This window comes from Falco naumanni, chromosome 4 (genome assembly GCF_017639655.2).
Source record: "Falco naumanni isolate bFalNau1 chromosome 4, bFalNau1.pat, whole genome shotgun sequence".
NCBI lineage: Eukaryota > Metazoa > Chordata > Aves > Falconiformes > Falconidae > Falco > Falco naumanni.
Window position 1 is genome coordinate 66,820,176 of NC_054057.1, and position 27,122 is coordinate 66,847,297.

The 27,122-nt window shown below is 59.9% G+C and overlaps 1 protein-coding gene across 1 annotated transcript in view; it reads left to right on the forward strand.

Moving 5' to 3' along the window:
• The first annotated feature begins 992 nt into the window (after positions 1-992).
• Positions 993-27,122, forward strand: part of EFNA2 (ephrin A2) — a 49,778-nt gene continuing 23,648 nt past the window's right edge. Inside the window, exon 1 of the mRNA XM_040593533.1 lies at positions 993-1,581. Within this exon, the coding sequence (XP_040449467.1) occupies positions 1,460-1,581 (122 nt within the window). The 5' untranslated portion in view covers positions 993-1,459. The remainder of the gene's footprint in view (positions 1,582-27,122) is intronic.

The window sequence follows — 27,122 nt, forward strand, 5'->3', positions numbered from 1 at the left end:
CCCTTGGCCAGTGACATGGGAGGCAAGGGCTGAGGCACATGGTGGCCCTTGGCCAGTGACACAGGGGGGCAAGGGCTGTGGCATGTGGTGGCCCCTGGCCAGTGACGCAGGGGACAAGGGCCGTGGCATGTGGTGGCCCCTGGCTGGTGACACGGGGGGCTGGCGTGAGCGGGCGCTGTGCCGCGTTATTCCCGTCAGCGTGTTGCAGAGGTGGCCGGGCGGTGTGTTCACGCAAATTGTTGTCTAATTGGAGGGGACACCGTGGGTGCGCAGGCTGGACGGGAGGGGTCCCCAATCCTGCCGGCCTGGGCCCGGGATGGGGCGTCCGTCTGTCCGTCGGGACACAACCCGGTCCCCTCGGTTGTGCACGTCCCTGCCTAGTGCACACCCCCCCCCCCAAATCACACACACACACACACACCCCCGTGTGCACGCGGCGGGAGCCCCTCCCTTCCTCACGGTAAAGCACCCCCAAAGCTCCCCCCTCGTGCACTGCACCTCACGGTGCAGAGCCCCTCCGCAAAGGGACCCCAGCCTGCCGGTGTGCCCCTCCCCCCGCAAAGGGACCCCAGCCCTGCCGGTGCACCCCCGCCTTGCAGAGCCACCCCGGTGCCGGTGTGACCCCCCCATCCCTTGCAGAGCCACGCCGGTGCCGGTACGTCACCCCCCATCCCTTGCAGAGCCACCCCGGTGCCGGTGTGCCACCCCCCGCCCCCGGTGCCGGTGTGCGCCCCCCCCCCCCCCCCCCCCCGCTGACGCCCCTTGCCGACCTCCCCCGGTGCCGGTTCCCCCCCCTCCCCCCCACCCCGCAGAGGAGGGACCGAGGCGGCGCGCGGGGCCCCGCCCTGAGATCGGGACGGGCGCGCGCGGCGGCCGCCGGTGGCAACAATGTGTCAGAGGCGGCGGCGGCGGCGGCGGCGGGGCGGGGCCGGGGGGCGGGGCCCCGGCGGGGCGGGGCGGGGCGGGGAGGGCGGCGCGGGCGGGGGGCGAGGGCGGCGGGCGCAGCATGGCGCGGCGGCACTGAGGGAGCAGCGGCCTCCCCGGCCCGGCCTTTGTCTCTCCGGTGTCCCCGGAGCGGAGGAGCCCGCGCGGGGGGCCTGCGGCTGAGCCCGGTCCGCCCCGCAGGTGCGGGAGACGCGCACCGGGGTTCGCTACCGGGCGGCGGCGGCGGCGCCCGGAGGAACTTGGCCGAAGTTCGGCTGTGGGCGGGCGGGAGGTTCCCGGTGCCGGGGTGAGCCCGGTGCGCCGCGGGAGCCGCCCGGTCCCCGCCGCCCGGGCGCGGGATGCGGCTGCCCCGGCGCCGCCGCGCCGCGGCCGCCCCCAACTTTCCCCGCTGACGGCGCCCGGGGCCGCGGGCGATGGTGAGGGCCGTCCGCCCGCCCGCCGCCGCCCGCCGCCGGCCCCAGCGCTCCGCCGCCCGCTGAAGCGGCCGGAGCCGCGCCCGCCGCTGCCCGGGACGATGGTGCGCTGGGAGGCGGCCGCGCTGCTCGCCGCGCTCGTCGGCGTCTGCGTCTGGACCGACGAGACCGGGAAAGTTATCTCGGATCGGTACGCCGTCTACTGGAACCGGAGCAACCCCAGGTGAGGCCGGGGGGCGGCGGGGGACGGGCCCGGGGCGGCGGGGTCCGGGCTGCGGCGGCGGCCAAGTTTGAATCCTCGTTTCCCGACCCCTCCCCGCCCCCCGCGGGGCCGCGCCCGACCGGTGACCGGCGGCCGCTGCGGGGCGAGTGCGGCTCCGGCCCCCGGTTTGCTCGGGCAGCCGGGCTGGGCGGCCCCGGGGGCGGGGGGCGTGCGGCCGGGCCCGGCGGTGCCTCCGGCGCTCGCCCCCCAGAGTCCTCCCGAGGCCCCGGGGGCTGCGGCAGCATCGCCCCGTGGGGAGCGGTGCCGGGGGGCTGCGGCTCGGCCCCCCGCACCCTTCCGCGCCCAACTTCGGAGAAGTTCCAGTCCTCCTCCCTGTCATTCCCTGTCCCCCACCCCCCTGTTCCCCCTCCCCAGCCCCCTATGTCTCGTGTGTCGTCCCCGTCCCCCCGTCGTCCCCCCCCCCCCCCCCCCCCCGATCCCTCTCCCTGGCTCGGCGAAGGTCCTGTGAAAAAAAAGCCCAAAATATGATAAAAAATGCCTGGGCGGCCGCGGGAACATCAAAAATAAACCATTTTTTGTGGGGGGGCACGGTGGAAGGGGCTGGCGGCGGCGCGGGGGTCTGGGCTCAGCACCCGGGACCACCCGCCTGGGCTTCGTCTTGGGAGAGAAACCGCCTTTGGTTGCCCTGTCTTTGGATTTAGATTATTTCCCCCTCCCAGCATTATTATTTCCCCCTCCTCAGCAAGAATTTAATTTCTGTCGTATTTCTTTGTTCATCATCTTGAGGAAGAACCAAAAACTGTTGGGAGAGTTTGAAGCCAGAAGGAATTCTGCTCCTGGCTCAGGTGCTGGGACCACCAGGACCCCCCCCACCCCACCCCTTTCATCCCCTCGGATACAACTCACGCACGGACCTGTTTGTGGGGGACTCCTGTAAAAGAGAAAAAAAGAAAAAAAATTGGAAAAAACCTTACCACCAAACTCCCATATTTTTTTTTTTTTCCCCCTGATAAACCGGAGTGATGGTGGCCCCGGCAGTGTCACCCGCTGAGCCATGCGGTGCATCATGGTGATGCGTGGGTCGCTTTGGTGGGTGCTCTGCGCCCGCTGCCCCCAGCTTTGGGCTGCTCATTTTTTTTTTTTTTTTTTTTTTACCCATTTTGGGTAAAATGGAGGTTTTGTCCCTCGTGGGTCCCTGCATGGCGTGGGGCCTGGCCCTCGTCCCCTGGCTGGGGACCTGCGGCGGGGTGGGGGCCAGCGCTGCCCGCCTGGAGGGCTTGTCCCCTCTGGCAGGGGGCGAGCTGGGAGGGGACCCTTGGTGGCACCTTTTCCTCTCCTGGCAGCGTCCCGGTGACACCATCACAGTTTCATAAAGTTCCCGGCTGCGTTTCGGCGGGTGGCCGCAGACCCCCGAAGCTGGCGGGACGTGCGCGGGGACGAGAACCCTCGTGAGCGTCGGTGTCTGTCCAGCCTCCTCCGCGTGTCCCCTCGGGGGGCTGCCTGGGTGCCTCGTGTGCCTGTGCACCTCGTGTCGCCCCGAAATTGGGGCGAGTCTGTCCCTTTGTGCGTGGCGGTGCCTTCGCCGTGGGCCGCCTGCGGTGCATATGGATTTTATTATCTCCTTCACATTTTTGTGGGGGATTGTAAGAGGCAGGGAATTACTATTTTTTTTTTATTTTTTTTTTCCCATTGCAAAGTTTTTGGTTACAGTTCCTGGTCCTCCCCAGCTCCCACACTTTGGGCTCTTTTCTTTTGTTCTCCCAAATGCCAAACATCTGCGAGGACACCCCACCCCACCCCCCCCTGCCCAGTTAAACTGGCATCCCGGCCACTGGAGATGAGGACGGCATCGCTGAGCGGTCAGGGCCGTGGCTGGGATGTAGCACCCAAGTGTTCCTACGGTGATGCTGATGGTCAAAAGTAGCCCCTGGCCCTTGGGTGATGGGCGTCCTGGCAGCCGGCGTGGGACCTGGCGTCGGGGATGGCTTCGGCACAGCATCCCCATCACCCCCTTGTACGTGCTGGGATGGGCGCCACGGAGCAGGCAGCGGGGAATTTATCCTCAAAAATAGGTGGTGGTTCATTATTCCACATTTTTTTTTTTTTTTTTGTTTTCTAATAGTGACATTGCCCAGGAAAATATTTTCGAGGAGAAAAATAAAATAGAGCAAAGGAAGTGTGAAGGGATGGGAGGGAAGAGCAGACAATGGCTGGTGGGCTTTAGCAGGCACGTCCGCACCGCCTGGCTCCGGGATGTGACCCAAATTTCCCCAATGTGGGAGCACCCCGTGTCGCAGTCGGCCAAGGTGCTCCCCGTGGGTGCCTTCAGGTCTCAGAATTCATGGCAATTTATTAGGTGGTACAAATACTGAAACTGCCATTGAGTTTTCTGCTTATTTCCTTTTTGAACCCAGCGGTGTTTTTATTTTGTCTGTCTCCGGAGTTACTAGAAGACTAGCTCATCCTTAAGAACGAGGGACCATGTATACATGTTTTTTCTGATCCCTTGTTTTCCTTCTTTTTCCCCCCCTACCATCTCATTTAATAAGGGGGAAATAAAAAAGAATAAAAAAAAAAAAAAAGGGGAGAGAAAAAAAAAAAAGGTTAAAATGCCTGGTGCTTATTTGAATCCACAGAACTGATCTGGCGATAAATATTTTTCTTCAGGTTTATATTGCAATCTATATTTTATAAAAGACAGCAATAAATCCTCATGGTCAATATGATTTGCCCAGATTAGAATAATTCCATATATCATAATTGGGTCTAAATTAAAAATAAGTGGTTCCTCGGGATGCTGCAATTTGCCTGTTCTGTGGAGATATTTAGCCACTCGCTGTGGATTTACAGGTTTATTTATTTATTTATTTATTTTTTTAAAAAGTGCTTCTGTAAGCATGCATTTGGAAAAGGGCGCGTGGGGTTTTGCTGGATGTAACTCGAGGGTTATCCTGGAAATAGCCGAAGGAGGAAGGACGTAGCTTTATAGAAAACCGCGCTGTTTCAATACCCGCGTATAACTGTGGATTTTTGCTCTGTGGCATGTACAGACGAGCTGTCGCTGGTTGATCTCCCGGGGTGCGGGATGCGCCGGCCGTGCCCCAGCCATGGGCGCAGGTGCGGTGCGGCTGGTACCGCAGGGTGCTGGGTCCGGCGCGGTGGGCAGGGGTCTGGCCGGGGCAGGGCTCTGCCCTCCGTGGGGTCTTGGGCAGCTGCGTGGTCGCTCTGTGTTTCCCAGCCGGTGTGGGTACCGCTCACCCGCGGGGTTCTGGGGTGGATTTGCAGCCGTGGGACTGGGCGAGAGGTGCAGCGGGTCGAGTCTGGCATCCCGGGGAAGCATCCGCCGGTGGGACGGTGTCGCCCAGGCACCTCGGTGGCTCTGGCTTTGGCCCCCTGTGCCGCAGGAGGGTTTAGGATGGATGTCTTGGGTGTGCTACGGGGCGTCGTGTGGCGAGAAATCGGGTGTCTGGGAAACCTCTGTGCTCTGGAGAAAATATTTGTGGGAAGGAGTGACCTGGCCTGGAAGGGTCCCCGATCCCGGGACCCCCAACCTGTGGCTGCGGGGCTGCGACTGGAAACCTCTGGAAAGCCAAGGAAGGATGGAGGATTTCAGATTTGCTCTACCTACAGTTGTCTAATGGGCAGGTTATAGTAATTCCAGAATGACAGTGTTCCTGCAGCTGAACGCAGTTCCCATCTACGCTGCCGTGTGTTTCTGTATCTACAGAGGGGGAAATGTACAAAGTATTAGGTATTTTCCTCTCTCTGTTTACAGTACAGATACAAATGCTGTAAATGGTCTAGATTTTACTTGTGGCCTATATTTAACTGTGAGGTCATTTCTCTGCCTCGGAAGGCTTATTTTCTGATTCTTTCTTTTTTTTTTTTTTTTTACTTTTTTTTTGTTTTGTTTTGTGAGCACAGCTGGGATTTCTGTTCTGCTCCTCTGCACTCCCCAATCCTGGGATCGGGAAGCCGGCGAAATGGTTTTCTAGCAGGGGGATTTACCACGGTTGGCGGGAGCCCAGGTGATGTTCAGGGACAGTGGTGATGGTGGAGTAGGACTTTTGGGGGGCCCTTTGTGCACGGGCAGGGGGTCCATGCTGCGGGGATGGTGGAGTTGGGGTGAAGGGGGCACGTCTTTGGGCAGGGGGAGGGTTTGGATGGTGCTGCCCGGCCTCTCGGCTTTTGTGCCCCTCTTCTCCGGTGCTGCCGCAGCCCCGGTGCCCGCCGGTGCTTTGTCTGGGAGCTCGGTGTGCGGCGGCTGGGGCCATGTCCCAGTGACTGGCCAAGCCTGGGCAAACTGGCCTGCAGGTCACGAGGAGCTGTGGCCAGGGTGATGGCAGCCCGCGTGTGCCGGCTCTCCTTCGAGGGAGCGAAGATGGCACGAGTTTGGTTTTTTGGGTTTTGTGTATGTTGGGTGTTTTGTTTTTTTTTTTTTTTTCCAGGGGAATTTGGTGCTGGAGAGGGGTGGCTGAGCGGGAGGGCTCGGCCTGGGGGCAGACGTGCCCACCCCCGCCTGCGTGCTGGGGCAGGTTTGGTGCCAACCCTGCCATGGGGCTGCTCTCCAAAAACCTCCGTGTCCCAGTTCTGCCCGGACTGGGACCTTTGGGCTCAGCTCCCAGCCCTGCATGGTCCCCCTCCCCACTCCCAGCTGGGGCGCACCAGGGACTGCACCAGCCTCTGCAAGAAACACATCCCGTTCCCCCTGGGAGTGATTTTAATCTGAATTTGAACTCTGGGGTGGTTCCCATACCGGCAGCAGGTCGAGTCCCCGCACGGGGCTCGGGGTGCCGGCAGCGGTGCCGGGGTGGTTGAGTGTGCTGGTGCTTGGCCACGTCCCGCATCTGCGCAATTCCTGCTCTTCTAGTTTTCATCTGTTCTGTTTTCCCTTTGTGCCGAGATCATTTGCAGCCCTTCCCACCCCTCTTTTCCAGCCCGTTAAGCCGTGTTAGCTATTCTTCACCAGCCCAGGTCTGCGGCGACCGCGGTTAATGGAGAGCACATACACACAGGTCCAGCATCTCTGACAAGATTTTCTCTCTCTGTCTGTCCCTCTCTCTCTGCCTGTCCCTTTCTAGGGACCGCAATTACATTCCCTGCTGGTCACACATTTGGTATCCAAATGCTGGCCATGCACCGCATCCTAATGCGAGGACGGGCTGGGGGTGTGTGGTGCTGCCGGTGGGCCAGCCGCTCCCCAGCACCCGCAGTGTCCCTCGGATTGTCCCCATGGGATGTGCCGCTCCCCAGCACCCCCAGTGTCCCTTGGATTGTCCCCGTGGGATGTGCCGCTCCCCAGCACCCCCAGTGTCCCTTGGCTTGTCCCTGTGGGATGTGCCACTCCCCAGCACCTCCAGTGTCCCTCTGCTTGTCCCAGTGGGGCTGGGGGGATGTGCTGCTCCCCAGCACCCCCAGTGTCCCTCGGCTTGTCCCAGTGCGGGGATGCACAAAGGTGATGTGGAGTGGGAACAGTGCAGGAGGCAAGGAAGAGAGGTGCCTTCAGTTACCACTGGAAAGCTTTAAAAAGTACTTTCATATACATATATATACATATGTGTGTGTGTATACGTACACACGCACCTATATACACTTGACACACACAAATAATAGAGATGCCCAAAGACACCTACGCCCACCCGGTGTTCCTCTGTGCGTGGCTGGAACCGTCCCCCTGTTATATACACGTGTAATATTTACCTGTGGGCTGACGGACATAAACAGATTGTTTTTTGGTTTTTTTTTTCCCCCGTGTCTCCAAACACTGATCTTGGCATCCAGGTCTCATCTTGTCTGTCTGTCTGGCTGCGTACGCACGGCTGTCCCACGTGCTGGTGGCGGTGGCTGTCCGTATCTGTACCTGCGTACGTCTGACAAGGTTCATCTGTCGGGTTGTCTGTAAAATTGCAGCAATTGTTCTTTAAATAGCTCCTTGTTCCTGATGGTGAAAATTTCGGTTCTTTTGTGTTAGATATTAATCATGATTTTAGAGGTTTCGTTTTGATCCTAGATGTTTTTCCCCAGTTGGGGCAGAGATCTTGCCCTGCTTCATTAGGTTTAATGGGATTTACAGAAGGCAAGCAGATCTGTGTGGTTACTTTCAGCCCCTAAGAGTTTAAATTATGCCCACCACGGCCCATCTGAGCCTGATGATGCTCCAGCCCGAAGTCCAGCTGTTTCCAGTGCTTTGAGCATCATCACGAAACCAAGGCCATCCCCGGTTTGCCCCCATGGGCACTGACACCGCGGTCCGACCTGTTGTGACCTGAGCCGTGGTGGCCAAACGCTGGTGTGAGCAGGTGGCCACCGCTGATGCTTTTGTCTTTTCGGGAGGCGTCTCTGAAGCCAGGGACACCCCAAAAACGGGGCTTGTGTTTCAGTGGCGCGTAGGGGGTGTTTGTCTGGCTGCGAGCTCTTTGCCAGCAGCCTGACCAGCCCTTCTCCCTGGCCAGCAGGGTTGGGGTCCCCACTACTGTCCCCACCGCGCTGCCGGGCTGGGTGGGAGTCGTGTCAGGGTGGCGGTGCCCATGGGGCCATCCCGGCTTGTCCATCCCATGCGATGCACCCAGACTGGTTTTCCCCCAGCAGGAAAGCTGGGAAGGGATGAGGCTATGCGAGCAGGGCAGCCAGGAGGGAGCCTGTCTGGCTAGCACCGTGCCATGCCGTGCCAAGCCGTGCCACCAGCTGGGCACGATGCTGTGACCCTGCACGATCCCAGCTTGCTCCTGGGCGGTCAGGGTGTTGTTATTTATTTATTTCTCCTCCCTCCTCTTCCCCCCTTTGCTTGTTGATGCTGCTGTGGCTGGGCTGCTAAATAGCTTCCCATTGTTCGAGAGCTAATTACCTCTTAATGAGGCTCCTTACTCAAAAGCCAAGCGAGAGTGGAGGCTGTGGGGTGGGCTGCTTTTCAGGCTGGTGAAAGCAGGCTGCCTGGCAGAGCACTGGGTGATGGGAGGGCTGGGGTCACCGGACCCTCCCCAGGGCAGCGGTTGGGTTCAGCTCCGCCGCACCCGCGCCGTGAAACTGGGGGCTTCCTCGGCTGGCGGTGGCGGAGCTGCTGGCCGGGGGCTTCATCCCAAAGGATGGCTGGGGAATGGTTTTGCCAAAAGTCCCGCGTTGAGCCCCACACCTGGTAACTCCTGGGGAGAAATGAAAACCCCGCGGGATTTGCCACGCTGGCTCCGGCGCTGGTGCTCGGCACGGAGCCTGGGAGCAGGTTCCCAGCTCCTCCAGTGCGACGCCTCTGCCAGCCCTGTCCATGGGACCTGTGTAACCTTTCGGGCATGTATTCTATTTTGGCAATAGATGCTGAAACCAGGGCTCCTCCAAGCTTACGCCTTGCCTGCGTCTGCCCTTGGTGGGATAAATCCTGCTTTGCTTTGACTGTCTCCTCCTGACCTGAGCCCATCCCTTGGGGAGAGGCTGGTGGGAGCCCTCACCGCTGACCAGCGCTTTGGCAGAAGGGAGCTGGGCAGCACCATGGAGGGTCCTTGTCCAGCCCAGGGGTGAGGAGCAGAAGTTTGGTCTCCACTTGCCAGATCCTGGCACGTCATGTGTGTCCTTGGGGCTGGGGCGGCACCGCGGGCATGAGGCTGCATGCGGTTCCTCTGCGTGCTGGACGGCGATGCTGCAGATGTGATGAAGGGGGGAAAAAAAAAGGGATATTTCTCCAAAGGGATTGGGAAAGCACCCACCTCCACCCTGCCCAGCTCTGGTTGAAGCCAGGCTTTGTCCCCCCTGTGCTGGTGGTGGGGGTGGGTAGGAGGATCCCAGACTTCAGAGGGGGGGATGAGGTGGTCAAAGCAACAGCAGCGGGGAAAAATAAAACAAAGGATGGAAATTCACCCCCTAGAATAATAACAAAGAGCGGGAAGGATGTCCCCTTCCCTTGTGCCCATGGGGCAGTGAGGGGTTTGGCCCCAGAGGGGCTTGCAGCCCCCAAAGAGGGGAGTGAGCCTGTATGAGCCGATGGAAGTGCAAAGGCATGGGAGATGCTGGACTTGGGCATGGTGGGAGCTTTGGGGTGGTCCCCACTGTCCTGGCCATCCCTCCCGGGGTGGCTTTGTGGGGTGGCGGGGCACACCGCACACCAGCGGGGCTTGCCCACCTAGTGCCTCGGTGGTGATCAGCCTGGGGCAGGACTAGGCTGGGCAGCTGGTGCTGGAATGTGGGGGTCCTGGGGCAGAGGGAGGGGGTTTGGGGTGAGGCTGGGGCTCCCGCGTTCCCACGCTGTCCAGAAATGCCCCTGGCTGCCCAGCTCACCTGCGACTCACCCAGCCGGCGAGGCTCGTGGTGGTGGTGGTAGCCCGTGATGCTCAGCCACATCGATCCCTGGCAGTGATTTAAATGCCACAAAGCGTGGCTGTCGAGGCTGTCGACATCTCACGGCCTCTGGTGAAGCCAGTCAGCTCTGGGGCCGGCGAGACCTGCGCTCCCATTTCCAAGCTCTGCTTGGATCCATTTGATGTTTTCCTCCAGGTCATTAAAGGAGGGAGAGGGATGCAGGCAGGAATGGGGATAAAGACTTTTTTTTTTTTTTTTTTTTTTTCCCCCCCTCCCTCTTTTTAATTTTTCTCCTCTTCCTGCATTTGCTTTCCAAGACCTGTGCTGTGGGAGCAGAGGAGCGGTGAGCGATGCCACTGCTGGGTGCAGGTCAGCCACGGTGCTGAGCTGCATCCCAGTGGGGCTGTGCCGGAGGGGCAGCCGTGGTGGGCTGCCGTGTGATGCAGCTGTGGGCTTGCTCAGCACGTGAGCTTTCCCTGACCTGCCTTTTTTCCTGCTTTTCTTGGCATTTCCCCCCTCCCCCGCCCCCTTCCTGGCCTTACTTCTTGCATTTGCGGGGGGTTCCATTGCTTCCCCTGTGCGCCCGGGTGCCCGGTGCAGAATTGGTCCCACCAACCCACCAGCCTGGCGCTGGTCCCCTGGGATGCGGCGGTGAGTTTGCAGGCATCCGCACAGGCACCGCCGATATTCCCACCGTGCACTGCGGAAGCATTACCAGGATCCGCGGAGTTTAAACCCATCCTTCAATACTTTTTTTTTTCTTTTAATTTGAATACAGGAACGTGCTTTTATTTAAGCTACTTCCCCGCGCAGCCCTGAAATCCCCACCAAGAATTAAACTTTGTATTTCAGATCTTTTGTACAAAATGTTAATCTCCCCTGGCTCCATTCCCCAGGGCTGCCGGCTTTGGCAAAACGGCAAATAAATTACGAAGGGGGTTTGTAAGGACTGGAAATGGGGAAGACCTGTTAGATGCCCCCCCGAGTTCCTCCACCCGATACCTCGGAGTTGTCTCCTCCATCTATTTGATTAGTGTGGCGTTCAGCCTAATTTCAGTGGAAACATTTGCTGTTTCCCCTGGTGTGCCTGCAACCAAGTTTTGTAGGATTTTTTTTTTTTTTCCTGCAGAAGAGGAGAAATTATTTGTATTGGTTTATTTTTTTTTTCTGTAACATTACACGGAGAGCAAAACTCTCCCATGTGCTAGGAAACAGATAAAGTGTTTAGACAGCAAATACAAATATTTCTGAGCACTCAGCCCGGCTACAGATTTTTCTGTGTGTCCTCCAGCAGGATTTCTCACTGTGTCTTCTAGTGGGTTTTTATTTAGCCTGGCTTGATTTTTTTTTTTAATTTATTTTATTTTTAAAAAGCCCTATTTATGTTTGCAGTAAAATAAAATCAGCCAAGCCTGACCCTGTAGAGAACTCAAAAAATCCCAATTCTTCCTTTTTCCAATCCTGTTTCCACTGAGAAAAAAAGCCCCTGGACCTTGCGCCCTGCACAAAATCCAACCGCGACGGGATTATTTCAGCGGCTGAGCTTGCTGCAGCTGCAGGTGCTGGGACGGTGGCGGTGGCACTGTCAGCCCCCCCTGAGCTGGGATGCAGGGGTGCGCAGGGATGGTGGTGGTGGCACTGTTGGTCCCCCCCAAGCTGGGATGCAGGGATGCGCTTGTGGAGGTGGGGAGGGGGCTGGGGGGGCAGAGGGTGGTGGCTGGGTTCTTTGTGCTGCAGGTACCGACCGTGCGTGGTGCATCCAAAAAGGGTTTTGTTGCTTTTTTTTTTTTTTTTTTTTAAATTATAAATTAGCTAATGCTGCTCTCTGGCAGTGTCCTGGCCTCGCCGTGCCCGGCAGATGTCCCAGTCCCTCTGGCAGCCCCACGGGTCTCATTGCCACCCCGTGCCGGGTGCCGAGGCGGTCAGGAACAGCCCAAGCGGCTGCCAGGGGCCGTCAGGAGCTGGGGAAGTTCTTTCCCAGCCAGTTCGATAATCCCAATTATTATCTGGTTTCTCGATCAGGGTTGCTTATTAAACTTGGCACTGCTGGCTTTGCCGTTCCGGCCGCCTGCCTCAGCAGAGGGATTTATCTCCTGCCGACTCAGGAAGGAAATTGAGTGGAAAAACGCGGGGCAGAGCCCCCCCGGGGCAGGCGAGGCACCGGGGGTACCCAGTACCCGAAGTGCCAGTGGATGCTGGTCCAGCCCCAAGCAGCTGTAGGATGCGGGAGCGATGCTGTGGCGCGGCCGCCCCATCCCTGTGCACCAGTGGAGGGTCCAGTTGGTGTCTGCATCCCCCCCAGTCCGTACCTGGAGGGCTGTGTGGGGCCGTGGTGGCTGCAGCCAGGGTTTTCACACAATGGAACAACCCCCAGCTCTGGGATGGGAGCTTTTATTTCCGTGTTGCTTTGAAATGTTAGGTGCTTTAAAAGAATACATAAACGTTTGCTAAATAGTTGTTATTTTCCCCTTGCCCTGGAATGAAAGGGAACGGTTATCAGCCTCCTCTCCCCCTTCACACCAGGAATATCAGCTTTTTTTTATATTCAGGCCTTCCAGCTTGAATTCCCCAGCTTCCCGTCACACAAACGTTCTTCAGTGCTTTGCTAACCGATGCTTCCTCTTGCATTTCTTCTGCAAATTTTGTTTTATTTTTACCAAGACAATTTGCCGGACCCGGTGCCGCAGCCGCCCGTGCCCGAGTCGGTGTGCCAGCCTTTTCACAGACCTCGGATCAGTTCTTGGCGTGGCCGCGGTGCTGGCGAGCGGGGCTGGAGGTGGGAGAGATGCTGCTGGCGAAGATGCTCTCCCAAAGGTTTGCACTCCTGGTGGTTTGGTGCTTGGGTGTTCAATGGCATTTCCCCGTGCTCTGCTGAAAAACTGGGAGCCGGGTGGTTGAGTGGTCCCGGACCCCGCCGGGTGTTAGAGCCTCTCGGGGGGCTGTGGTCAGCCCCTCGCTGCCCTGCGTAAAAACAGGACCTGCTGCCTTTTGGGCTGGCACCTCCTGTGGATCAGCCCGGATTTATTTGTTCCTCCAGAACGCCTGGGGCTGGTGGAAGGGGCTGTGTTTGGGGTGCTGGCAGGGGGAATTGCCCCACGGGGCTTTTTTGCTGGGGGCAGAAGCATCCTAGGGTCCCTGGAGTGGCTGTGTTCCCTGTGTGGTACAGGGAGAGGGGAATTACCTCCTCTCCCCACAGCCTCGTTCTTCTGGTTTTGTCCCAGCTCCTCTTTCTTGTGCCCTTCCACCATTTTCCGTATTTTTTAAAAAAATGCACAAAACCTGTAACTGTATTTCCATCTCCCTGTGCTGTCTGTTTGCCAGGGCAGTGGGTGAGCTCCCTGCTTGCAGGGTCCCCGTTCTGGGGTGGCGGCTGTCCCCCATCCCCTCCCCGCGTGAGTGCTGTGGTGTTTGGGAGTGCGGTAGGCTCCGAAATCCTTTATTCCAGGAAATTATTGTTATCCCAAACCCTACAAGGTTCTTATCTCCAGGGCAGCCTCATGCTTCAGGACATGGTGTCTCTCTTGGAAATCATCCAGACTCTCTCCCTGGGTTTCCCAAGGTCATGCAGGGTGGTCAGGAGGACCCTCTGCCCCCCCCAGCCCCAGCTCCGGCAGCCCTGCGGGATGTGGGATGGAGCCGTGGTCCTGCCAGGTTGTGCCGTGCCACATCCCTGGGGCTGGGGGGGTGGGGGGGGTGGGGAAGGGGCTATCCTGCTGCCACTGGCACCACTTTGTGGTTTTACGACTGAGTGTCGGATACGGCACCAGCACGCGGCAAGTCTGGCACCAGCTCCGGCTGCAAATGCTGGTCAAAATGGTGCTGCGGGTTTGGTTTCCAACAGAGAATCCCAACCGCTGTGCAGAATAGAAATGGCTTTTGGCTCCGGTCCTCACCCAGCGTCGTCTCCGTTGGGTTGCCTTGGGTTTGCAGGTCTCGGTTTGGCTGGAGCCGGCTGGGCGTGCGGGGTGCTGAGTCCCGTGGAACACCGGGGTCCCCCTGCGCCGCGGCTGCTGCGTCATTCCCACACTGCCCGGCCCTGCGAGGTAGAATTAAAGGCTAAAACGAGGGGTGGGAACAGGGATCGCCCTTTGCTGTGGGACATGTGCTCCGGAGGTGGCATCCAGCTCACCCGGTGCTGGCGTGCCTGACATTCATCGCCATCAATTCTCTTTGCCTTGCACCAGCTCCCGTCTTCCCCTGCCCGTGGTTCCCGGCTTTTGTTGCCTGTTATCCCTGTCCGAGCCATTTCTTGGGATCAATGGCTCTCGGGTCCAGCCACCCAGCCGCCGGCTCTCCAGCTGGATCGGGCTCATCCCTGCTGCCATCCACAATCGTTCGTTTTCTGCCCTGGCTCCATCCTGGAGCGCTCTGGTGTTGCGATGTGATGTGCTGGTGGGGCTGGGCGATGCTGGGGGGGGCGTCGGGGGCCTGGCGTGCGCGTACAGCAGCAGGAGTCTGGACTCCAGAAAACGTTTCAGAGCTGATTAATAATAATAAATCATAATGTTGTCTTTTACAATAGAAAGCTTTTGGATAAGGTGGAGGGATACTCTCATCGTTAAGACAGCAAGCAGGGTGTGAGTTCTGGATCCGGTTTCCAGCTCGTTACACGGAGACAAATGGCTTCCCCCCTCCCAGCCTCAGTTTTTCCGCCGTTAAGGTGAGGATCGCTGCCAGAGGCTAAATTAAGCAATTAATATTTGTAGAGTGCATGGAGAGATTGAAAAGGACATCGCTTTCCCAGCGCTGTGCGGTGTTTCCTCCTGCTCCGTGGCCACACCTGGGAATTTCGGCGGGGAGCCAGAGCATCCCCCGGCAGCACCAGGAGCGTGGCAAGCGGTGCCGGTGGCGTCGTCTGCGAAGCCCCTTCGTCGTGTCCACCGAAGCGGGGGCACGAGGAGGGGGTGCAGCTCCTTCTGGGCTGGTTTGGAGCCGCGGTGGCTCAGAGCCGTGGCTGGCGCCGGTGTGCATCGCACGGCTGAGCGCGTTTGACAGTGCCAGAGCCCAACTTCATTATGGCCCTTTGCCGGCGCGTCCCTCATCCCTCGCTGCTCCAAGAGTGGGCAAAAACCTGGTGTCACCGGTTCACCCCCGTGGTCCCACCCCCGGCAGGAGGGGAGCCCAGCTGGATAGGGTTTGGTTTTTTTGGTTTTTGTTTTTTTTTTGCTTAAACGTTGTAATATTTGCTTCACATTATAAATCACCCCGCCCAGGCTGCCTTGTAGAGGGAGGATTTATGGGCGCAGGTGTAGCTGCAGCAAGAGGAACGCTGTTCCTGGGGACCAACCTGGTTTAATGTTTTTATAATGACGGTGTTGCAGCAGTGATCTCGTCGAGGGGAGAGGTCTTCCCCAGCTCTAAATCCTGCCCCAACGGTGCTGCTGGGGCTGTGGTGGGAGCGGGGATCGGTCCCTGGAGCGGGATGGACCCGGCTGGGATGGTGGGAGGTCTGGCACATGTCTGTGGTGCTGCTCAGGGTTTTCTCCATGCTGGAAGGGGTTGCAGTGCTGGCACAATGGCAGGTCGTACCCCCAACCATCATCTTCTGGTGTAAATCAGGAGCCTGAAATGGGGGATAATCCAAAAAGGGGGTTTACAAAGCCTGGGGGTGGGTCCAGCAGCCTGGCTGAGCCCTTCCCGGTGTCATTCCCAAGTGATGGAGCTGTGTGAGGTGCCCTGGGCTAGCCTGGGCTTGGACCCGCTCTTGTGCCGCGTACAGGGTCTGGTGGGGACAGATCCTGCTGCGGTGCTTAAGGAGTATCAGCACCCCTGGGATGACGGGCCCCACCAGCCTCTGAGGGGCAAAACGGGCATCTCAGTGTGTTTCATGGCACTTGGCTTTCGCACCTCAGCTCGGTTCGGCAGCTGGGAACGGGGGTCTCAGCCCTTTGGGACCCCGTCATGCTGGGGTGACAGCACCCTTGGGCCCCAAGGACATTTGTAACTCTGTGTGGGGACACTCACAGAGCCGGGATTTGCAACTGGTGCAAACTGGGAGGCTTGGCCAAGTCCTTTGACGGCCGGTGTAAATCCCGGGGAGGTCTCACGTTCTCACCACAGCTGCATCGGTGTCGCGCTGGGGCTGTGGGAAGGCCATTAGCTGGCTGCTAACAAACAGGACGGGGTGAGGGGGGTGGGGGGAGGTGTTGGGGGCGCGTGATCAGGACAGGGACACTTGGTCACGGAAGGGCTGGGGGGACCCTGTCGGGGCTCTCCCAGCAGCCAGGGCAGCTCCAGGGGGATTTTCCCTGCACCAGTGCTGCCCGCAGCAGCACAAACGAACCAAGTAATTGGCAACATGGAAATATTTTGTGCTCATTAAGCAGTGGGAAGCGGTGGGTGAGGAAGCGGTGTTCTCCAGGGCAGGCAGGGGCTGCCGGCAGTGTCCCCGGGGGCTGCCAGTGACCAGAACCCCGTCCCCCTCCAGCTGGAAAGTGGAGCCAGCAGTTACCGGCTGAGAGCCGGGGCAGGGACCATGGCACGGAAACACTCCGGGGTTGGGGGGCTGGCGGTGGGAAGCCCCACTCCCTGGTGTGCTACGGCAACGGAGGAGCAGGATCCCGGCAGCATGTGGTTGAGAGCCCCGTTTTGTCAGGGGCAAGAGCAAAATAGGGGAGCGCCGGAGGTTCACGGCCACTGTACAGGAGGCTGGGGCTGTCACCGCATGTTTTGTCCTGGCTACGTCAATCCCACGGATTAAACCTTGGGACGGTGGATCTCAGCGGCTGCCTTCAAGCTCCCCGAACCCTCCGTTCCCAGGCGACTGGGGGGTTCATTCCTGCGAAGGTCAGTGGCCCAGGGAACAGCTGCTCCCCGGCACCCCGGCATGGAGCCGTGGGCTGGCAGTGGCCCCCCAGCATCCTGCCACGCTCAGCCCCGAGATGCGCTCACGGTGCTCAGCACGGCCGAGGCTTCGCCTTCTGGTCCCCCCCACCCCAGTGTGGTGCGGGGAGCGCCCGGCAGTGCTGCAGGCGGGGGAAGCTTTATGGCTGTAGTTAAAGTGACTTTATGATATTGTATCTGAACAATTGCCGGCTATTATCTGGATCGATGCTGCGTGATTGAGACACCGGTTGATAACCCAGCCAGGGCCTCTAATCGCTTTTAAACCATGCAGGGTCGTTTGTGCTTTCGATAAAACCCTTCAGCATTTTCTGTTTTAACTCTCTGCCCCTGGCTCTGGTGAGTTTTCCCCCGGGGGGCTCTGCCTGCCGCGGTGGGTGCAGGCAGGCAGGGATGTGGCGAGTGGTACCCGGCTCATGCGATGTACCACGGCCCTGTCCCTCTGTCTGCTGGGTGGGGAACGGGATGCTGGGGGAGGCGGGATGCACGCTGGCCATAGGGGGGCTTCAGGGTGCTGCGTGGTGCCCAGCACTGCTGGGTCCCATCCTGCTCAGGGACAAGAGGAAGGCCAGAGGGTGCGTGGGGAAGTTTTGGGGTCCCCTTCCCACCTTCGCCTGCCTCGCAGTGACCTTGGGTGAGTCACGTCACCTCTGTGTGTTTCATTTTCTGCAGCTGTAAAATGAGGACAATGATACCTTTCCCACCTTGCAGAGGGGTTGGGAGGCTTAATTAGTTAATGTTCGTAAAGTGCTTTGAGGATTAATTAATATTGTGACTCTAATTTTTTCCGATGGTAAAATGCCACTTAAATATCTCCGCACTGGTACCTTCCTCCGTGACCCTATAAAGCAAATCTACCCGGGGATGTCACCGGTCTCTGCAGGAGCCAGGCGGCCCCGTCCCTGGCAGGCGTCGTCTCCCCAGTGCTGAACTGGGAGGCCAGTGGTATTGGGAGGAGAAAAAGGGGTCCCAGGGTTGGTGCCCTCCATGGCAGCTGTCACACCAAGACTGTCCCAGAGCTTGGGGTGCACTCTGCTCGCTCCCCAGTGCGGCCACCTGGGTCTGATCCTTCTCCTTTGCCAGGTTTTCCCTGCTGGAAGCAGTTCGTATGCTGGGATTGCCACCATCACCTTGCTATGACACTGCTCGTCCCTGCCCAGCCTGCTTGAGCACCTTTGGCATCCCCCATTCCCAGCGGGCTCCACCTGCTTGGATGCTCCTGTCCCCACCTGCGCTGTGGGAAAGTGCCCCCAGCAAATCCCACATCACGGGTCTGATCCCATCCAGCATCGCGGGGGGCTGCAGGGACTGGCCAGGAGGGTGGCTCAGTCCCGAGAGGGCTGGGGATGCTGTACCGGGAGAAGCGTGAGCCCAAGCGCTGAGCATACGCTGTTGGTGCTGCGCAGGTACGATCCCGGCTTTCCCCGTGAAAACAAGTTGTTGCGAACACACCTGCCTGGGAAGCTGCTGGCAGGCGCGGGAGGGCATTTTCTGGTATCTTAATTCCCGTATGCCATTAGTCAGATCGCTGACTGGCAGGTTTTGTTTCCTCCGAGATGATTTCTCAGCAGCGGCTCTGCGCTGCGGTGCTCTCCTGCCCTCCCTCCTGCTCCGCTGCGGGGACACGGAGCTGCTGGGGTCTGGGGACGGTGCTGGCAGAGGGGTCCCTGTGATGGCACGGCCGTCCCTGTGGGCCCCTGGGGGTGAAACTGGCATCTCTGTCAGTTTTGGCATCTCTGGACTATTGCTGGCGGGAGGTTTCCTGCACGGGAGCAGCCAAGGCAAGAGCTGAGCATGTTCTCCTGGCTGCTGATGACCCGAGGGAGCTCAGCCGCGAGTGCTGGCACGGAACGGTGGCTTTTTGTCATGTTGGAGACATGCAATTTCCAAAATTTTGGCTGGTGGGGGGGGAGATGGTGGGAGGATGCTGCGGTCCTGGGTGGGACGGGTTGATGGGTTGCGATGGAGCCCCGGGACGGGAGGGTGGGTGACAGCGGGAGCACTCCTGCTGCAGAGCACTGGAGGAGACTGGGACCTGCAGTGGGGGGAGTTCCAGGGGAAGCCACCATTCTGCTGTCTGGTGGTGCTGGGTGGAGCTGGAGGAGAAGGAGCATCTGGGCTGGAGGAGGTGGGAGAGGACGAGCCTGGCTCTGGTGCTGGTCCATGGCTCCCATCCCTGGTTGTCACCAGATGCGGTGCAGAGCTGCGGCGGTGTGAGGAGAGGCACGTGCTGGTGCACAGCGAGCGTGCTGGGTCTCAAACCCCGCTCTGCCGAGGGCGTCGGGGGGCTTTGAGGCAGGACAGGCTGACAGCAGTGTCCCCGCTGCCCGGACCCTGCTCCATGCAGTTAATAACATCCCGGCAATTAAACTGGAACTAATGCAACGATAAAAATAACACGCTGTCCTTCTGCAGCGTGCTGCATCCCACAAGCTCAGAGGTGTTTAAAAACCCATTTAAAGCCAGATCCTGCCGTCAGACCAGTGCGGGGTGTGGAGGGGGTGGCACTGGGATCTGCGTGGCCACAGGGCTGGCGTTGTGGGTTCCAGCCCCGACCATCTCCTTGTCTTCTGCAAGGTGTGAACAGCCCCAGTTCTCTCCAGTCAAGAGACTGGTTTGCCAACTGCCGGGTTTTAAGTAATATAAACTATATGAATTTTTTATTTTTCTTCTTTCTATAGTTGTTTAATCCCCAGGGGTTGGTTTTCAGGCTTTTCTCCATAATGTGAAGAGCAGAAATGCATTCTTTTAATGGTAATTGAGATTCTCACATCATTGCAGGACTTGGAAGCTGCGATGGGCTTTAAATAACGTGAGAGTGGGTGAATTCTGGTTCTGGCTCCTCAGATGGGTTTCTGTGGTTTTTTTGTGTCTTCCCTCACTTTGCTCCGAGGTTGGAGGGGCCACGAAACCACGTCCTGTGTCCCGTGTGGAGACACGCTGCCCTGGGCACCCTCCCCAAAGCAAGGATGTGACTTGAGGGGTAGACAGGGACCCACAGGTCTTGGTGTCCTTCAGGAGACCTCTTGGGAACAGCTTTGGTGGTGACCTGCATCGTGCGCCCCGTTGATGGAGCCACCTGCCAACCCTTTCCCAACCGGCTTGTGCCTGGACGTTGGAGCTGGGTCCTCCCAGGCTGAGGTTTGGGGAGGTTTTTTGGCTTTGCTGCCATCTGCCCGGCATGGTGGGCACCCAGCCCTGCTTCTGCCGCAGGGATGCTCGTGCTGGTGTGTTGGAGCAAACCTCATGTCTGCAGGGGGGGAACTCTGGGGCAGGGAGGTGGCTCATCTCAAGCAGAGCAGCCCTGCGGAGGCTCTGTCCTGGCTCTGCACCAGCCGTCGGTGGGCTCCTGCCCCTCCGATGAGCCCTGGATGCCTACCTCCCCTTTTCCTTTCGGTTGCGAGGGAGCAGATGGTGTCCACCCTGCCTGCTGCTGCAGCTCCCTCCTTCGCCCCGCACGAGTCCAGGGTGGTTTCTGGAGGGTGGCACATGGTGGTGGGACACGGTGGCTGGCAGGACACCCGTGTGCCAGCCCGGCTGGAGGACCTGGGTGTCCCTTCACTGTGAGTCCTGAAACCTGGAGTGTGGGAATGCCGTGGCGGAGCTGGCGTTGCCATGCCAGTGCCATTGCTGCACTGGGATAAATCCCAGCACTGGCAGCACGCGGCCGCGCGGGCAGGACTTGCCCACGCTGCCTGTCCCCACCAAGGTGAAGCTGCTGCGGGGTGGTGGAAGGGGCTGCCTGGCATTTTCCTGATGGGGGGGGGGGGGGCGGGGGGAAGCGTTTTCTGGCTGCTGGGGAAAACATCTGGATCCAATTTCTGCTCCGTGTGCAGCTGGGCCAGACCCGCTCCTCCCACACAGTGTGATGGGAGCCACTTTGCTGCGGAGGGACCCACCAGATCCCCATCCCAGGGCCAGGAGCCCCCCCGCCCTGCTGTGCCCCCTTCCCACTGGGAGCCCTGCCACCCTGCCCCGGAGGTTCCCTTGGCTGGGTGGCATCATTTAGGGCTGCCAGCGCCCATCCCCAGGGTCCTGCCACCCCATCCCGGGCTGTGGCGGGGGGCAGCCGCTGCCCACCCGTGCCTTTTGTCAGCCTCAGAAAAATTGACCTTGAAGCGCGCTGGAAGAGCCCTGCAGCTAATCGTGTTAGGAGGTGTCTGGCTGCGGCTCCGCGCGGCTCTACCTGAGCGGCATTAGCAAGGGGGACGCGTCGGGCTCGCGGCGCCCCGGCTCAATAATTGATGCGTTTTTCTCAGCTCCCCCTTCCGTGAAAGGAAACCCAAGTGCCGGGAGGATGGAGGCTCCGGTGGGGTGGGGATGGGAGAGTGGCGAGGAGCTGGGGTGCCGCGTGTGATGCTCGGGGATGGTGTCCTGGGGCCGCCGTGCTCCTCACTGGGGATGGATAGGGATGTGCCGAGGGTGTCCCGCAGCCCAGGGTGTCCTGCTGGTGGAGGTGGGAGGTGGGAGAAGACCCCTGTGCACCCTCCTGCTCTGCCCAGCCTCTTCCCCAGGGGGAGGCCCTGGGCGGCATGCCTGCAACTGGTCTTTTTGGGAATCCCTGCAGAAACCCTCCAAACCTGCATTCCCACGGGAGCACCGAGCATCCTTACACCGAGCATCTTCCTTTTCCCCATCAGCTTCTGCTCCGGAGCTTGGCACACCCCCCTCAGCCGCCCCTGCTCCCACTGGGGATCCCCATCACCCTTGGCCACCCTGGTGGGGTCCCAGGTGTCCCTGACTTGGCTGCCCCACACTGGGCAGAGCTGCCTTGCCTTGATACAAACCCTCCTCCCTTCTGCCTCCTTTTTTTTTTTTTTTTTTTTTTCTTCTCCCCCCCCCCCCCCCCCTTTCCCCTCTTAGAAAAGCACGCAGGGAAGGGGAGAGATTTTAACCTTCTGCCTGGAACCAATTAAAAAGGTCTTTCCACAGAGACGAAAGTGCTCGTGCACCTTTGTGTGCTGCTAACGGGGGGGAAGAAAGCAGAGGCGGCCTTTGAAGGGGGAGATGGAGGTCTCTCCGCTGGGACCCCTCTGGGCTTTCAAAGCCTGTGTTATTTCTTTATTTTTAAATAGCCAAATTAAAGTGACTCCCGCTTCCTTTCCTCCCCGTTAGCACATCGTGCGGCAAGCACGTGGCCCCCGCCAGCTCGGGAGGGATGCGGCTGATGGGCACAGCCGGTCCCGCGCTGGGCTGGGTGCTCTGGGCACGGTGGGGTGCGGGTACCCCAAAACTCAGCCTGGTCCCACAGGACCACTCCGGGATGAGGCAGAGCTGCTCTCCTTCACCCTGGGCTTGCAGAGCCCATGGCGGGAGGCAGAGGTGACCCTGGCAGGGTGACGCCGGGGGTGCTGGGAGGTGCTGGTTGAACTGGGGCAGGGGCACGCTGGCCCCACAGCTAGGACAGCCCCCCTGCTTGCCCCAGCACGCTGCCCCTTGAACTCAACCAGTCGAATGGATGAGTGGGTTTCTTCAAAGGGACACACACACCCCCCAAGACCTCTCTGTGCCCCCCCTCCCCGCCGCCTGCTCCCCATCTCGGTGAGATGCGGTTGAAAAGGCAGCAGAACAAAGCACAGGAAGGAATTTAGGTGGTTTCCGCACAGACCTGAATGTCGAGTTGCTCAATGGAAGAGGAGATGCCGACGCGCCAACGCTTTCATCCCTGTGCCTGAGTTTGGCCAAGAGGGTGAAGGGGCGAGAGCTGCCTCCTTGCGCCCCCCCAGCCTCTTTTTTTCTTTTTTTTTTTATATAGGCTCAGATTTATTTTTCCACAGTATAATTCTGAAAGACAGCGAAGTATGAATTATTCATTGACCCCTAACTGCCTTTGCATACAATCCTGGCTGGGGGAGAGTGCCCATGTCGAATGCATTTGTGTGCGGAGCTGGGCCAAAGTGAATTGAAATCAATTTTTAAGGTTTGGGCGGGGGGCATTTGGTGATTTTGGGGTGGGGGCTGGAGCACATGGGGAGGGGAGTGGGACAGAGCCGGAAAGTTTCTGCTGGGGGATTATGCCCTTTCCAAAGCTGCTGAGGAGCAAGGCTGGGCAGGGGGGTGCTGCCGTGGAGTGGGGGGCTGTGGGGATGGGGTGCCGGTGCTGCCGGCTGCCCCCAGTGCCTGGGCATCAGGTCAGGGTCTCGTGCGTGCGGGCACTGGGGCTGGAGCCACGGTCCTGGCTTTGTCCATCGCTGCCCACCCCACAGGCAGGCACCCGTCGTGCTCCCTGGATGCTGGTGAAGGGCCGCTGGCGTGGAGCAGCGCTGGCACATGTGGCTCCTGGGCGAAAAGAGGAGGGAGAAAAAAAAAAAAAAAAGACCCACCTTTTTTCTACATTTCTTCTGTTCTGAGATGCTCCTTTAGACTTGAAATGGGAAGTTGGCTGAGAAGGGAGAGGGATTCCCCAAAGAGCGAGATGGCTTTGGCACGGCGAGTTGCTGCTACGGCTGCTTTCATCCCCATCCCTGCCCCTGGTTGCTGCCTCTGCCCCCGCAGCCCCCTGACGCTGCACCCTTCCCTGGGGTCCCTCGGCAGCCTGGTGCCACCGCCGGCCCCTGGCGTGGGGGTGCCCGGACCTCAAAGTCAGCTGCCAGAACCCACTGGGGATAAGGGGGTGAAGCGGGGCGAGGGGTGGGGGGAGCACCCTGGGCAAGGCTTTAATCTGATTAGTCTTGGAGTGAATGGACAAAGCAAAAAGGCTTAAACCCCAGTGAAAGGAGCGGGGAGGGGCGGGGGGGCTGCTGTGCCCTGAGAAGTGGAGACCCTGGCTGGTCCCGCCGAATTAGGTCAAATTTGGCTGGGGGAACACAAGGGGAAGGAATAAGGCGGGGGGGGGGGGGGGGGGGGGGGGGGGGGGAGGAAGAGCCAGGGGAAGAAAGAAGTGTGGTTCTGCTGGCCCCTGTGACCTCCCCCGGGCTCATGAAGGTGACCCCTGGCCCCACTGCCATGGGTGCTCACCCCCCTCCCCTGCCTGGGGGGCTGCCTCCCACCCCCAGCCTCACACGGTGGGGAGTGGGGAGCCCCCCTCACTGCTGCACCCGGTGGTCACCCGGCTCCTTGGATGGGGATGAGGGGCTTCCCCAGGCCTCCCACCTGGGACACCCTGTGGTGCCGCCGAGCTGGGTGCGGGGGGAGCTGCTGGTGGTGGTGGCAGCCCCTCGCCCGTGAGCGCGGCTTGGGTACCGCCGTGCTGGCGAGCCGGTAAAGCCTGCCGTATCTCTGGTAACTTGTGTCAACCGCTTCTGCTCCTGGGGAGTCACAGTGCCCAGACACAGCAGAGCCAGGCTGTGCCAGAGGGAATCTGGAGGGGATCCGGAGGGGATCTGGAGGTGTGAACCAAGCCCATGGGGTGGGGGTGCCAGGCTGCAGCGTGGCACGGCTGCCGGTGTGGGCAGAGCTGTGCCGGACGATGCTCTGCCCTCCCATCCATCTGGCTCCCAGGTCAGGATGTGGCACCCTGTGCCGCCTGCACCAGCAGCACCTCCGGGTGGGTGCGGATGTGAACGTCGTTTTGCTCCAGCGATGCACCCAGGGGTGGCACCTGGGTTTTTTTGGGGAGGGGGGCAATGCAACCACAATGGGCAAACCCAGCAAAGCGTGGTGTGTTGCAGGACAGGCGGTTTGCATGCTCGTGTGCCGCGGGCTCGCAGGGCCGGCGATGGCCGTGCCACTTGCTGTCAGTGGTGGCACAAGCACGTCCTTGTGCAGGAGCAGCCTGGCAGCTGTCTGTGCTGGGAGGAGGCTTGGGAAGACGGGAGAGCCCAGCAGCATAGCTGGGAGGGTCTCCCCAGTCCCACCCACGGCTGGTGACTTTTCCTGTGGCGCCTTGGGGTTGGACTAAGTGGGAGCAAAGTCTGCCCAGGGGTCTGTTCCCCCCCCAGCCAGTCCCCTCCGCAGGGGTGGCTGCCCACCCCTTCGTCCTCTTCCCCATCCCATCGCCCCTTGCCCCGATCGATGGGCACTTCCCTGCGGGCGAGGGGCGGTGCTGCTGCCCGGGCAGGCAGGGGGAAATGGCTTTTCGCAGAGCCTTGAGCGGGTTCCAGCATCGATCTCCCAGCGAGGAGCAGAACCTCGTCAGAGATCAATTAGGCCAGTCATTAGCCGTGCCCCAGAGCGAAGCGTGAGTCTGGGTCGGGAGCTGGAAGGAGTGGGGGAAAAGCCAGGCTGGGAGGAGGTGCCCACCCAGCACCACCACTGCCATGAGCTGCCAGGGTCCCCTGGGTCATCACCTTCCTGCAGGAGTGGGGATGTCCCAGCAGCTGTCAGCACCTCGATGCTTCAGGAGCTGCCAAGCACACCCATCTCCCCCTGAGCATGCGCAGACCCCTCTGTACCGCCGTTTCCCAGATCAGCATCTGGGATAGAGGCTCTTTCCAGCAGGACCGAGGGGCTGGTGATGGTCCTGGGGGCCGTGAGGACCTTGTGGCAGCCCCGTGGCCGGGGTTGGCCCTGGCTGTGCGGCAGCAGGATGCTCCTGATGGGGAGCGTTTGCTTATAAGGCATTTTGGAGGACATTGGCGTGGCTGGAGCTGCCCCGAGGAACGGGAAGGGGCCGGGGAGGAGCGTGGCCGGAGGCACCACACGGCTGGCCTGGGAGCTGACAAGTGATGTGCGGCGTTCGCAACCACCCGAGCCGGGCGTGTGTCCAGCCTGGCTTAGGGAAAACAGCCCGTGGGAGGCCCTGCGGGGACCGGCGTGCGGAGGAGCAGGATGCTGGCGAAGTCATTGTCCTGCTGGGAGGCATGCGAGGCATACCAGCGTGGCCGAGGCCACCCAAGTGGTGATGCTGGACAGGATCCCTGGCTTGGCCCCCGAGCAGCCCCAGCTGGGAGGTGACCATTCGAGGTGACCGCAGCATCGCCAGGGTGCAGGAGCCTGGGGAAGCAGGAGGAACGATGCTCCTTTTGCTCCCCTCCACAAACGAGCGTCACCTCCCATGGCTTGAGTTTTTAAGCCTGTGAAGGACATGCAGGTCCTTGTCATCACCTGTGCAGGGACACACCAGGCAGGGCTGCCTGCGGTTCCTCCATGTTGGAGCAAACTCTGCAACCCCCCCCCCCCCCCCCCGAGACGGTGAGTGCCCCCACAGCAGGATGCGTGCCTCCCGCTGCCCTGGGCTCTCATCCTGGTGCCCGTGGGGTGCCCAGCAGCTGGTCCCCTTCTCCGGCACCTTGCCAAGCAGCCACCCTGGGGACCAGCAGGGACCTGGGGTTTGTCTGCACTGAGACCCTCTGCCCCTGGCGTCCCCCAGACCCGGCATCGCCCAGCTGTGCCCCCAGCTCACAGGCTTGTGCTCGGCCGGGAGCGCTCATGGGCAGCAGAGGATGGAGGGAGCAGCGTTTGACATCCACCCTTCATGCCAGTGCCCTGCCACCCTCCCTGCTTCCTTTGGCCAAAATGCAGCTGGAGAGCGAAGCGGAACAAAGCGACCCCTGGGTTAGGGGAGAAATGTCCTGGAGCAGGTACCGCCTGTGACAGCTGCCTCTGCCTGGGAGCTTCAGCTTCTGAGAAATGGAAAATAAGGAGGGTTTTAAAAAAAAAAAAACACCCGAAAAAAGTTCCCCGATTACATCTGGTGAAGTGACAAATCTGCCAGGCAGGTGATTATTCTGTGTACGGACGTGCTGAACACAGATGCCGATAGGATTAAAGGGGAAGGGGGGGAGCTCACCCTGTTAAACCAACACCTGATAAAAGAATAAACCAGCCGGAGGAATAAATTGCCTGTGCTGCCAAGGTCGTGCGCTGCCGGTCCCGCTGCTGCCATTGCGGGGAGGGGGCAGCGTCAGCATCTCGGTGAGCCCCCCGTGCCCGGGCACCCGGCGGCACTGCTGCAGCCCCCGCTCCCTGGTGCGCCCGTACCCGGCATGCCCTCGGCTGCCTGGTTGCTTTCCAGGCACGTCTTGGGCATCCCCTTGGGATGGCGCAGAAAATTAACAGCAGTTCAGATCTGAGGAACTTTATGACACGTGTATGATAGGACTGAACCAGGGCGTAATTGAATGACGGATGAGCTTCCAAGAGCCACATTTCCAGGGAGTAATGAAAAATAGAAGTGCTATTGACTAAAGGAGCTTTCGGCGGCCGGGCGGCGCGGCGCGGGATGAGCAGGCTGCCGGCAGGGGGAATGCATCAATACGGCAAGTAATAGCTCAGTTATTATAACTCTGGAAATGTCATTCAGGCCTAACCAGAGAACACTAGCTATTAACTAGCCTTAAACAGAAAGCACCAGGTGGGGAGGCCGAGCTGGGAGCTCCCGATAATTATTTTACTTCTTTTCACGGCTCCGTTGCTTTTTCCGTTGCGGGGGGCCGACTCCAGCGCATCACCCCGCCACCGGCAGCCCCGGGGGTCCCTGTGCTGGCTGCCCTGCCTGCGCCGCAGGGCTGAGCCAGGCTGGGCTCCTTGGGAGC